We start from the raw sequence: 14,480 nt of genomic DNA on the forward strand, positions 1-14,480 counted from the left end.
TCAAATTGAATTTTTAGAAACTTTATTACGGACATTTTCAAACATAATAAAAGTAGGGTAATGGTATAATAGACCTGACATGTCCTCATTGCTCAGCTTCAGCAATTACCAACATATGGCAACTTTTTAATCTATGCCTCCACGCATGTGTATGCACGCACACACACTCATTTTTTTCCCCAACCTGCCAAATTATTTTGAAGCAAATTCCAGACAGCTTGCCTTTTTATCAGGACTCATTATATAGCTATTTTTCTCTACAACCATTAACGTCCTAAAAAATCGATTCCTTAATATTTTCTAATATCTAGCCAGAGTTAAAATTGTCCTGATTGACTCATAAATGTGGATTCAAAATTTACGTATTTTATTTGGCTGTTTTTTCTCATCTTTTTCTCTTAATCTGTATTAGCTCCTCTCCCTCTTTTCTTTTTTTCATTTGTTTCTTTAAAAAATCAGGTCATTCATCCTATGGAATTTTCTATATTCAATATTTGACTGATTGTGTCCCTATGGTCTTGTTTAACATGTTTCTTTATTACCTATATTTCTTCTAAACAGGTAGTTAGGCTTAATTAGATTCTGTTATATGGTGGGGGAGTGACAATCACTGTAACTTCTTAATTCTTCATATCAAGAAGGACATGATACTTGGCTGCTTCTGTTTTATTGAGATTGAACAGTGGGTTTAGGTACCTGGCAGATGCACCCATTACAAAGGCAAGATAAATCCTTGTTTTTTTCTAGAAGAGCACTTTATTAGTAAACCTACAGTGAACGTAATATTTAATGGAGAACTTTTGATATGTTTAATATCGAAAGCAAGACAAGGATTCCTACTATTACTGCTACTGTTTAAAATATTCCCAGAGATCTTTGTCAATAGAATAAGGGAAGAAAAATAAATAAAAAGTATAAATATTATAAAAAAAGAGATAAAATTGTCATTATTACAAGTGTGTGTGTGTGTAAATTGCATCAAAATAAGGAGTTCTACTTAACAAAGGACCCCATGGGCGAAATTTGTACACAAGTGACAAATGGGAGACTATTTGCAAATGTTTAATATTACCAAGTGATTAATATTCTCCAGACTAGATTATACTAGATTTACAGTAAATAAGCAAGATAAAAAAAGCAATCCCAGCAGAAAAAATGGGCAAAGGATAAAAACAGGCTGTTTATAAAAAAGGAAGCCCCCAAAGCAATGAGCATATAAAGAGTTGCTTGAACAATATAACAATCAGGGAAATGCAAGTTAAAACAGTAAGATATCATTTAATGTATGTTAGGCTGGCAGATAGTAGAAAACCAGATAAAACTAAGTGCTGATGAAGATTCAGGGCTATAAAAACCCTCAACACGCTTATGGGAGATGTGTAGCCGTTCTAGACAGTAGCATGGCACTCAGAATAAGAACTTCACATGTACACGACTCAGCAGTTCTGCTCTTGGGTTTATATGTCAAAGAAAGTCTTGTGGATCAAATCTTATGGATCAAACAGATCATAAGAGAACATTTATAGGGACGTTTCTTGCAGCATCATTTGTGCTAGAAAGGCACCGGAGATAATCCAGGTATCCAGTGCAGGAGAGTGAAAAGAAAATGTTTTGGCTACTACATGCCACAGCATACTATGTAGTGATTAGAACCAATCAGCAAATCAGATGTACAAAGTGAATATACAAAATGAATAGATCATGTTATAGAAGTGAAAAATTAAGTAAAATACAACATATAACACATTTGCATACATTAAAATATGTGCACTCAAAAATATTTTGCAAGAACATACACAAATAAAAGGGCACACAGTAAGCACATTAGAGTTGTAGCCTATGAGGATACAGAAATGAGAATAAGGGAAATGTAAGATTTTCATAATTCCCCATCTCATTTCATGGAATTATGGAGATTTTACTATTTGAGGTATGATCTATAAATGTATCTGTCTAACTGGCAGTATGATAAAGCAAATGAAATGACTGAGTACACCACCGTCAACCCATCCACCTCGTGGAACTACGACTCTCCCATCAGGATATCTTAGGACTATGTGTGTTGTGTGACCATCAGACATCCAGTCAAGTGAGGAGACCCCTGTCAGTCCGTATATTGGACACTTAGAATGTTTAATTTCCCTTGTAAATCAGCTTAAATAGAAATATAAGTTCTAGTATTTTCTTGCATCCTAGGTAGGCATATACATACCACTTTGAAAACCCTTGGACTTAAACATCTGTTTGGAGAAAGTTATTTGAAATCTCAAAATATATCTTAAGTCATAAAATTTTTAATCTATAACATAAACATCTGTGTGTTTTAATATAAAATGTTTGGGGAAGATTACCATTCTGGTAATATGTGCCTTCAAAGACTGCCTAGTACACATCCAGTATGAGAAGCAAGTTCCTCAGCTGACTTCATTAATCAGCGATCTGGCAGATCTTTGGGGATAATATTTCCTTTCTTTTAACACCAAGACACTTCAGTATTAGAATGGATTCCAAATTGAAATATTATGTTGTAAAATATACAGTTAATGACACTCTCATTTTTTTTCTTTAACTTTACAGAGACTGTGCAGTTGATCCAACTTGTGTTTTATGCATGGAGTGCTTTTTGGGAAGTATTCACAAAGACCATCGATATAGGGTTAGTAATGTCCAGATAATAACCATACCTAGTATCAAATTTTATACTAGATACCTTTTCTGCCTTTTTAAAATTCCAAGATTTAACTCAAACCGGGAAGAATGAATTAAGAAATGTGTTATTTAAACATCATTAAACATACGATGGCAGTATAGAAATGAATTAGGAATCCAGACTTCTTGGAACACATGATTTAAGAAAGACAACACAGATATCAGCTCCTCCATATTGGTTTTCAACTAGTTTGTTTTGCTATTGTTTAATGTTATCTTCATAATTCTAGGTTTATTAAGAGGGTTATCAAAAATCAGAAGATAAAGGTGAGAGTTAAAAGTGGGAGAGGGAGGTTCCGAAAGGAGATTGTGTGAGGCAAGGAGTAAGGAAAAGTGACAGAATTATACATCTAAGAAATGTAGAAATGTTATATCTATTGGTCACCTTCTACAAAAGATTTGTGATTTCTTAATAGTAAAGAGGTATCTAGTACAATGTAGAAGAGGGCCCAATTCCAGAACGTAAGACTCACCAGTTTTATTTTTTACTGCTATAATGCAGTCAGTAATTTTCCAAAAATCATGTATGTTTGCTTTTAAGTCAGGGATACAAACAAAGGCAGATTATTGCTAAACCTGTCTTAATTCTTCTACTAGAAATTGAAAGCAGAGCTATGAATACTCAAAATTTAGGGAATTATTAGTAGCTAGAACTTTTTTCACCCTAATCTCAAATTAAAATGGTAGGGAAGGAATATCACAGTCTTATTACTTCAGGAGCCCTGTTGGTTCAGGACTTTTCCTCCTGTTTGTTTTTATTCACAGTACCCAAATATTAATAATGATGAACTAAAAACAGCTACAAAATTGAATTTGTATTTTTGTGTTCTCTTTATTTACATAAGTCAGTAGGAAAATTCCAGTTTCCTTTAAGCTGTTCTGCCTATCTTTGGTAATGAGAAGAAGTATAAAAGCTGTAGGGTAAGGTTATTTTCCAAGTGCCTGCTTGCCCATGTTTTTTGACATATATCTTTGCACTCCTGGGAATAACTGTCATATGTAGGTTTACATTAATTATTTGTGATACATAACACACAAGTACTTTCTTTAGGCAGAATATAATAGAGCTCATCTAAAATTTGCATCTAATACCCATTTCTAAACTCTCTCTTACAGTGTTATTTAAAAAGCAGGATTTCCAGTCTACCAGTTATTAAATAATAGATCTGTCTTGCCAGATTCCTTGAATCATTTCCATATCTTAAGGAAATATGAATAATTTTTGAATCGTAGGTGGTGAAAAGTTTTTTATGATGAGGCAGTCCACTTTAGTATTTCCTGAACTTCCTTCTTTTTCAAGAAATACTATTTATGGAGTGTTAGAAAGGAAAAATAAACTATTTCTATAGTTTTTGTTGGTCACTTTGATGCAAGTGAAGCACACTATTAGACTCTTCTAGGAGACAGCAGCTATAGGAGTCTTTATAACTCTTAAATGTGGTGTATTACATTATAGCATTGTAAACTGATAGCATAGATGCCAACACTATACCAATTTAGTCAAAACCCAGCTCGAAACCCTCGTGATTTTCCTAATTAAGGAAGTCATGTAGGTGGACTTACTTTACCTCTTTAAATTATTCATAGTTTACTAGTTCACTACAAAGTAGCTTATTTTATTTTGAAATCACTTAAATTAGCTTAATAAGGCTTATTTAAAATAAACTTTAAAAAACTGAGAGGTTTGGCATTTAATTTTATCTCTTCAAGAAAATTGAATACTTTAGCAATGTTATTTCCTTAGCACTTGATATTATTATTTATAATCTGATAGCCCTCAGTAAATATTGACAAGATACTTTGCAATTTTTTTTTCAAGATGACAACATCAGGAGGTGGAGGTTTCTGTGACTGTGGTGATACTGAAGCTTGGAAAGAGGGTCCTTACTGTCAAAAACATGAACTTAACACCTCTGAAATTGAGGAAGAAGAGGTAAAAATATTTTCAAAAAGTTGTTTTTAAGGAATTACTGTTTTTGCCATGAGTTTGAAATATTTTCAGACATAGGAATAAGGTTATAATATGAGAAAAGGATAAGCAAAATAGTCCTGTTACTATTAACAGTGACCAGGTATACTTTGAAAGATATTTGCATTTTTATGGATGCCGTTACCATTGCTAGGCTAGTAGTACACTTGAAATTGTGAAAATTTAGTTTAATTAGGACTTTTTATTTGAGGTTTGTTTTAAGTATTTATGAGATTTTTTTTAAGTTCTCATTTATTATTGAAAGGATTATTTTTCCTATATGTGTAGGCCAGTTAACTTAGTTGTTTTTTGCATATTTGTGTTGTGACTAAGACTTCCTAGGCCAAATAACTTTCTTTTCTGTAGCTATGCATGGCAGCCAGTCCTAATCATCATCTCTTGTTAAATCAGTGACATTAGATATGTTATGGGACCATATGTAGAGATAGATGATAGCTCAGTACAAATTATACTATAGCTGTAAACATGTGCTTTTTAAAATTGTTGTTGATCCTGTATTATTTTTCTCTAAATGATATTTATAATGATATAGTAGACTTATTAAATAAATACTTGAATTTCTGCTGCTGCTTGTGACAATTTGATGTTTGATTCAAGATCCTCATTTGAGATTTTATTTTTATATGGTAGAGAGGTGGGTGCATTCACAGGAATTCTGCATTATTAGTAGGTCTGATATAGATTTGGGGCAAGTGGACATTAATAGTCCTTCCTGGTACACATACTTTACAGGTCTCAAATATGACCAAGAGTTTATGGTATAGGACAGTGTCTTTTAGACTGTTCCACTATGTTGAACAGATAAAATTTGTGCAAAATTATTCAGTGCTATAGAAAACATATTTGTATTTTATTTACTTTGTTCAAGTGTTCTAGGATTTGTTAGAGAGACACCAAGTGGTCATGGTTTCAGATTTCTCCACTCCTATTAGGACTATGTGAGAAAATATTTGCAAATCATATATCTCTTAAGGGTATAGTATCCAGAGTATGTATCTTACAATTCAACAACAAAAAGACAACCCAATTAAAAATAGGCAAAGGACTTGAATAGACAGCTCTCCAAAGAAGATATAATACAGATGATCAAGACACAAGAAAATATGCTCAGCATCATTAGTTGTTAAGGAAATGCAAATCAAAACCATAATGAGATACCCTAGGACTATAATCAAAAAAAGTGGAGAAAATAAGTGTTGGTAAGGATGTAGAAAAATTAGAACCCCTTGTATATTGCTAGTGGGAATGCAGAGTGATTCAGCGCTGTGGAAAAGTTTGGTTCTTCCTCAAAAAGTTAAGCATAGAAATGCTGTATGAGCCTATAATTCCACTTCTAGATAAATACTCAGAAGAACTGAAAACAACCATTCAAATAAGTACATGCACACACATGCGTAGCAGCATTTTTCACAATAGCCAAAAGGTAGGAACAACCAAAATTCTATCAATGAGTGAATAGATACACAAATTGTGGTATATGCATGCGATGTAATGTTACTCAGTCATAAAAAGGAATAAAGCACTGATATATTCTACAGCATGGATGAACCTCCATAATATTATACTAAAAAAAAGAAGTCAGACACAAAAGATCACGTATTGTGTGATTCTATTTATATGAAATATCCAGAATAGATAAATCCTTAGAGACAGAACACAGACTATTGGTTACCAGGGGCTAGGGAAGAGGAGAATGGGGGAAAACTGCCTAATGGATAAGGGGTTTTACTTTGAAGTAACAGAAATGTTTGGAACTAGATAGAGGTGGTAGTGGCACAACATGAATATACTAAGAACCACCGAGTTGTTCACTTTAAAATGGTTAATTTTATGTTCTGTGAATTTAATCTCAATAAATTATTTTAAAAGAAAAACTATAGGACTTCGGTTATATTTTTATCTTTTAAAGTCGACTTAAAATAGTTTTCTGAGAAAAATTATGAATCTACCTGCAACTACTCTGTTGGCTTTATCCTCATACGTTAATGGGGTAGCTAACAAGTAGTGCAGACTTCAGTTAATTTCCTGAATTAACTGAGTAGCCTAGAAAGATCACCTGCTTGGCTAAAATTACATGACCCTGCCTATAGAATATGTACTCCAGTAACTTGACAGAGAATAAAACTTCCAAGCTCTGCCATATAATTCCTATTTAAGAATTCACTTAAGACAAATGAAATCTTTATAAAATATTAAAAAGATAGCTTTATGTTTAGCATACCTGGTTCCGACTTAATAAATTTATACATATATAAGTTTTCTGTATTTTTTTGCTTGAAATGGAAGAAAGCTATGTGATATTTAGAATGTACAAAGAATTGTTTTTATTGAACTTCTTTTGCTGTTGTTCTGCATCTTAAGAAAAAGTTGGAAAAAACTCAAAAATATACTTCTGTAGGGATAATATTTAGAAATTCCATAGGTCTCAACTCTTGGCAGTTGGAGTGGGACATTTCTTCACTGTATAGGCCAGGGACCAGCAAACTGGCCTCACAGGACAAATCTTGTTTGCAACCTGATTGTGTGTCCTTTTGTTGAGGCTTCTGGAAAACAGAGCCAAATGTTTGGAAATAAACCTACCTATAGTAGCTGTATGGAAATTTATATGATCTGAATTTATAAGTAGGTATTATCTTGACTTCAGTGTATTTTCCTACTTTTATTTTCATTTTACCTGCTTTGTACATCTATTTTTAATGCTGTTTTATTACACTGGATATATTCTTCAGGTATTGTAAATTCTTTTTGGAATGAAATTTCATTCAGTAACAAATATTAACTGAATGAACAACTTCAGTGAAAAATTTTTTATCTGAAATGTTGGTTTATCAGTGCTGCTCATTTCATTTGAATGCAGATCAGTGATTATTAATAGCTAAATAGTATGTTAAATACTATATTTGGTTTATCTCATTTAATTCTCAGAATGGCCCTTCAAGATAAATACTGCTGGTACCAATATTTTATAGCTGCAGAAGCTTGAGTTTTAATAGAGATTGAGAAACTTGGCCAAAGCATTTCACTCTCTCAGTGCTGGAGCTGGGCTTTAAACCTAAGTAGTATAGACTCCAGTAATGGAACTCTTTGACGGTACATTATACTGGTTTTTAAAAACACTTTTAGCAGTAGAATTGTTACTTTAGCAAAATTTTAACTTTAAAAAGCCCAATAATTAAAAAATAAAAGGCATTAATGAATTTATTTTTTATGTTGAAATGTGTATTCCTTGTTAGAAAGTCAGTTCATGAAATAAGGAAGGTTTTGATGACTTCAGTTTCTAGTTTATTTCTAGTTTTTTATAGGCAGTATGGAGGAAATCCTCATTCATACCTTATTTGCATATGAAAATAATTAAAATCTTCATTGTAGTACATGTATACATTTTAAAAATTCAAACATCATAGAAGTATTTCACATAAAAGACCAAAGTTCAGTATAATACACACTGCCCTCTCAGATAACCAGAGATAACCTTTTTAACAGTATGCCTTGCATTCTTCTATAGTTTGAAGGAAGAGTAAATCAAAGTTGACTCAATGAGAAAGGCTTGCATTCTCTAACATAAATGTAATCAAAGAACTAGAATTATTAGTCACAATCTATAATATAACTTAGGATAAGATGGTCATTTATTTACTTATTCCAGCTTACTCATGCTTTGATGAGAGCACTTTGAGCAGAAGTCTTTCCTAGCATTTAATTTACCATTGTATATGAGTGGACTTGTACAGTCTAGCATCTCTTCATTGCAGAAATAATTTTTTTAATCAATGACCATTTTTCAAGAAGTTAACATGTGCATACAAAGCTAGCTCAAAAATCTGTGTTCCTAGTCCTGCCCCAAACTGGGTTGCTGTAGTAGCAAAATTATCAGTTGGTGATTCCCAGTATGTAATATAACACATTTCAGAATGTATTTTTATATTACTACTCATACACACACATACACACACACACACCACCACCACCACCACCACCACCACCCCCCGTAATTTAAATAAGAAACAGCTCTACCAGGCCCTGGGATTTTGCAGAACAGAGTTTAGACCCTACTGGCTTGGATTCTTAAGAATCGATAGTTGTTTTTGCCCCAGGACCATTTAATTCTTATAAATCCTATTTATCCTAATTCTTCAATCTTCTAAATGTCTTGTGTTATGGGACATAATTGTAAGAAATGGAGTGACTATATAGTGAGATAATATCACCAAGAACTGATTTTTGGTTCTAATTTCTATTTTGGCATAGTATGAGGTTCATATTATTATTAATGCCCACTCTTTTATGAACCCCCAGGAAGTACCAGTTCTAGTTCCTTCTTTATACAAGTGGTTTCACTACATTAACAGCTTCTAAAGTCTCCATAAGAAATAGTAGTAGTAAACCTGGCTAGTAGGATAAAATAAAAAATTTTTTGTTGATGAGACATACAAAGCAGCCTTTGGAAAAGTAAGACTTCAGGAGCCCAGGCAAATGGCGTAGATGATAGAGGCTTTGTAAATCTCTTCTTACAACCACATTAAAGTAGTGACAGGAACATGGAGCAAACGGCAAGCAGAGTCACCTGGGGTCTAGATAAACAAGTCCTACAACTAGGGAGAGAAATAAAAAATCACCCTGGGATGATAGGAGGTAGGAGAGTCCAAAGATGCCAAGCTGCCTGGTTCCAATTGGCTGAGTAGGACAGAAGCTATAGCAGGTGCAGACGTTCCTCTTAAAGGGGACATGTCCGTGACTGGACTTTTGTGGTGACAACTCGCTCACTCGGAACACCAGCATGAGGTCGGCTGCTTGGGCGGGGCACCAGGGACTTACAGGGGGACACCGAGTTGGAGCGAGGGCCAGAAGCAAGGCTTTCTCGTGGGCAGAAGTGCTGGCAGTATCCACTGTTCCTCTGGTGGGCCCTCCCCGCTCCCAGTGTGCGAACTCAGTGCCGCCATAGCTGAGACGTTATGGAACTGGATAACAGAGGTCGCTCCGCCCAGAGGATTCCCCAAAACTCTGGCTTTCCCAACTCACGGCTCCACCCAGGCCACAACCAGTTGTGTCCTCAGTGTGCCCTCTGCCCCTTGCTTAGCAGCTCCAAAACCCACAATGGTGGCAGCTGGCCTAGGTTTCTCACGTGGCCTCTTGAGGCAGCTATAAACACAGCATCCATGCATTGCTTGCTGAATCTTAACAGGTGGCCCCTGGGGGTTGGAGATGGCACAGGCTAGGGCTAAACTTTGCCTGCAGCTAAACCCCCTCTCAGGACTGTGCCACTGGACACCTACTACACAAAGCCACACTAATAAGACCAAGAGACCTAGGAGCTTCTCTTAGTATATAGAAACAGACACAGAAAGGCAGCCAAAATGGGGAGACAAAGAAGCAGAGCCCATATAAAAGAACAAAACAGAGCTCCAGGAAAAATGGAGTCAAGCAATCTAACAAATGCAGAGTTTAAAACACTGGTTATAAGGATGCTCAGAGAACTTAGGGGACGTGTAGATGAACTCAGAACTTTAACAAAGAGATAAAAAACATAAAAATGGAAATGGAAATTATAAAAAGGAATCAGTCAGAAATGAAGAATACATTATCTGAGATGAAGAGTATATTAAAGGGAATCAACAGAGTGAATGAAAAAGAGGATCGAACCACTGATAGAGAGGATAGAGAAGCCAAGGACACCCAATCAGAATGGCAAGAAAAAAGCCAAGAATATGATAATTTAAGGAGCCTATGGGGACAAAAATGTAACAACATCTGTGTCATAGGAGTACCTGAAGGAGAAGGAAAACAAGAATTTGAAAACCTGTTTGAAGGAATAATAATGGAAAACTTCCCTAACCTGGTAAAGGATAGACATACAACCCCAGGAAGCTCTGAGAGTCCCAAATAAGATGAACCCAGAGAGGCCCACACCAAGACACATCATAATCAAAATGCCAAAGGTTAAATACAAAGAATCTTAAAAGCAGCTAGGTACCTACAAGGGAGCACCTATAAGACTGGCAGCTGATTTCTCTAAAGAAACTGCAGGACTGAAGGGCTTGGCACAAAATATTCGACGTGATGAAAACCCAGGATCTACAACCAAGAATACTTTATCCACAAAGCTATCATTTAGAGTTGAAGGACAGATAAAAAGCTTCCCAGATTAAAAAAAAATCTAAAGGAATTCATCTACACCAAGCCAGTACTACAGGAAAAGGAAGGACTTCTTTAATAAAAAAAATGTATCAAAAACATGAATAAAAATGGTAATAATAACTACATATCTATCAACCAGTACCTCAAATGGAAAAGAATTAAGTGCCCCAACCAAAAGATAGGGTGGTTGAGTGGATAAGAAAACGAGACCCCTCTTATACTGCCTATAAGAGACTCACTTCAGATTAAAAGATACACACAGACTAGATGGACCTAGAGGGTATTGCACTGAACGAAGTAAGTCAGTTAGAGAAAGACATATGCTACATGATTTCATGTCCATGTGGAACCTAAAGAACAAAATAAACTAATAAAAACAAACACTCAGATACAGAGAATATTTGAGAGCTACTAGATGGGAAGGGAGTTGGGGGAAGATAGGGAAAGGGGCAAGAGGATTAAGAAGTACAAATGGGTAGTTGCAAAAGAGTCATGGAGATAAAGTGTAGCATAAGGAAAATAGTCAACAATGTTATATGTAAGGGGGAGGGGTATTAGATTTAGTGGGTTGATCACTTTGTGAGTTACATAGATCTCTAGTCGCTATGCTGTACAACAAACTAATATATGCCAACTATAATTGAAAAAACTCATTGAATTGTACCATGTAAATATAAGCAACTAATTGTCTTATATTTCAATAAAGCTATTATAAAAAAGAAAAAGTAAGACTTCAAAACACTCTTTTTCTTTTCTTATATTCTTCAAGCCCTAGGCTTGCCTTCTTTAGGAATCTTTGTCCTTTTGCCTACATTCTTTTTATTCCTCTTCTCCATTTTTTTTTTATATCAGTTCCACCAGGCCTATCTTTGGTATAGAAAAATGTTCTGTACCCTTAGGTATGTTTGCAATGATGTGCTAATTCCTATTCCATAATGTTGGAACATACTGATCTTATTTGAGAAATGAATTTAACACTGTTTAGCCATTGAGCTAAGTAACATGTTCAGATTTAAGGTAAAGCAGTAAGTAACATTTTTCCAGGCTTGACTGAAAGATACCATGATAAACTTAATATATGTTTATAGTAATACTTTTTTACATTACCCTAGGAATTTAATAACTTACAATTAAGTCTAAAGTGGGAAGTTCCCTGTTACATGCATATATAAGCTGCCTAGCTGAGAGAAAGCAGACAAGTGATTCTTACAACACCAAGGAGCAGTTTTCTGACCTTGTTGACTTCTCCCCTTTAGAATCCTCAAAATCAGGCTCTCCTTTATACATATAAAGCTAAACATTGCTTGTCTGTCCTTAGGTAATATCCCTTTGTTCTGGAAATTGGGAATTAGTAGGATACAAATCTGTAAAAATGGTTTAATGTTAGGTTTTAAAGATTCTGGAATGCCATTCTAAAAGTTTTTAGATGTATTCATTAGGCATTAGAGTGCCATCGAATATTTTGGTTCAGTTGATTCAGTAATTGGGATTATGAGCAAAACATTTAGGAAGCTTGATTAGGTAGGATGTAATATGTAGAATCAAATTGAGAAGCTGAAACTGGATCACTCAGTAGTATTTTGAAGGGTAGAGGCAGAATGGGAAAGAGGAGAATTAATGTGCATTTAACAAGATTGTATTTTTTTGTTTCTTTTTCAGGATCCTCTTGTGCATATATCAGATGTGATAGCAAGAACTTACAACATTTTTGCTATTATGTTTCGGTATGCAGTGGAGATACTAACCTGGGAAAAAGAAAATGAATTGCCAGCAGATTTAGAGATGGTGTAAGCACAGCCCATCTATTCTTTGTATTTGCTCACACTGATTTTAAGCATTTTGATTCTAATTCTTCACAATAACTTTAATACAGCTAGACTAGAACATAATGTTTTCTTTTTTTGAATAATAATTTTCAGAACCTTGATTTTACAGTTTTAAAATATGTGTAATCCACTGTAATTGGTGGTTTCACATTGTTGGTTTAGTTGGTTGATAGCCACATTTAAGCCACATCAGGTGCTCTACCACCGGTTTCAGTCACAGGCAGTTTTTTCTTCTTCATGTGCTAAAACTGATAAGCTAATTCTACATTTCTGTTTGTTCGACTATCAGATATGATTAGGGACTGAGCTCTTAGATATAAATGTGTTTTCTGACTAACTGCTCTGACTAAATGCTCAAATTCAGTTTTAACCATTTTGATTCTAAAATTTTATAAAACATATTCCACACTTTGAGCTTCTTTTAGTGTACATTTATCGTATTTACCATTTGTGTTTAAATTATTGAGGAGGTCACAGACTTGTGACCAAAGAACTGTATTCTGCCACAGCTCTAGTAAGGTTAAGGGCTAACTTCCATGTCAGTGTGTTTGCCTTCTGCAGCCTTCTCTTTTACTTATAATTCTAACCAAGCTTGTTGGAATTGTTTTCCTAGTTAAGGCTGAATACAGGTTGGAGTGAGGGTCTGAAGGACACTGGTGGTATTCCATTCTTCCTTTCTCAACAGTGTTCCCAGATAATTAGTTGTGGGTTAAGTATTTTTTTAATAAAGTGAGGTATTACTATACCTTTTTGGAAATGTTGAAAATGACTTAGTACCTTTAAATGACTTTATCTTCTTCATTTGTACTTCAGGTTGGCAAACATTGATCTAAGATCCAAAGTTACACCTTAGAGAATAGAAGTTTTGTTTTTATTTTTTTGTTCCGTTGTAAGTTCAGGACCACCAGCATAAAAGAATCTAACTTGTTTCTCTTGTAATGTATTCCTATCTTAGTTAATGGCATTCCATCTACCCAGAAACTGTATTACCCATATCCATTCAGATTTCAAGATTTCAGCTAGTTCTCCTTCTGTCAAATTGTTTTATTTATAACTCATCTCCATTACTGCTGTCCTAGTTCATATTACATCTTTTCTTCCTTGGACAACAGTGCCTCTCCAACTGGAATGCCATATGCACTCTTGTCCTTCATGATTCATTTTCACACTGTAAGGCAAACTGATCATATCTCCTGTTCAAATCCTAGATTGCCCTTAAGATGGCAAAGTCAAAATCCATTATAAGGTCTTTTAAGATTTCTGCTTCTCCCCAGACTCATCTTCCTCCCTGTGTTCCAGCTCCCAGTATTTACCTTTGCCCCCTCAGAGCCTTTGCTTTCACCTTCCTCTACCCCAAAGTTTCTCAGTCTTGGCACTCTTGGCATTTTGGGCCAGATTAATTCTTTATTGTGGGAACTGTCCAGTGGATTATAGAATAATTAGCAGCATTCCTGGCCCTTACCCACTAGATGCCAGTGGTACTCCTATTCCAGTCATGACAACAAAAGATGTCTCCAGACATTGCCAGATAGCAACAGAGGTCAGATGGTAAAGGAGAATTGCCCCCTATTAAAAACCACTGATAGCTAGTTGTGACTTCAGGTCTTAGGTTACTTCTCTGGCAATTCTGCTCTGAACTACCAGACCCGTTTTACCCTGCTCTCTAGCATCCTACTCTTAATAAAAGCCAGTTTACATAGAATTATGTATCCAGTATCTATATTCCTCACTGTACGGTACTGTTATAGAGCATGGGGACCAGGGATAACTTTGTGATAGATGCCCAGTATCTGGCACATTCCCTGGAACAAAGTGTGTTC

The 14,480-nt window shown here is 35.0% G+C and overlaps 1 protein-coding gene across 3 annotated transcripts in view; it reads left to right on the top strand.

The window, feature by feature from the left end:
- UBR2 (ubiquitin protein ligase E3 component n-recognin 2) overlaps nt 1-14,480 on the top strand; it is a 98,256-nt gene that overhangs the window by 20,089 nt on the left and 63,687 nt on the right. For all 3 annotated transcript variants that reach the window (XM_011354634.2, XM_011354633.2, XM_011354632.2), the window contains exons 3-5: nt 2,578-2,656; nt 4,529-4,642; nt 12,494-12,621. In XM_011354634.2, the coding sequence (XP_011352936.1) occupies nt 2,578-2,656; nt 4,529-4,642; nt 12,494-12,621 (321 nt within the window). The remainder of the gene's footprint in view (nt 1-2,577; nt 2,657-4,528; nt 4,643-12,493; nt 12,622-14,480) is intronic.

The sequence above is a fragment of the Pteropus vampyrus genome, unplaced genomic scaffold (genome assembly GCF_000151845.1).
Source record: "Pteropus vampyrus isolate Shadow unplaced genomic scaffold, Pvam_2.0 Scaffold18, whole genome shotgun sequence".
Lineage (NCBI taxonomy): Eukaryota > Metazoa > Chordata > Mammalia > Chiroptera > Pteropodidae > Pteropus > Pteropus vampyrus.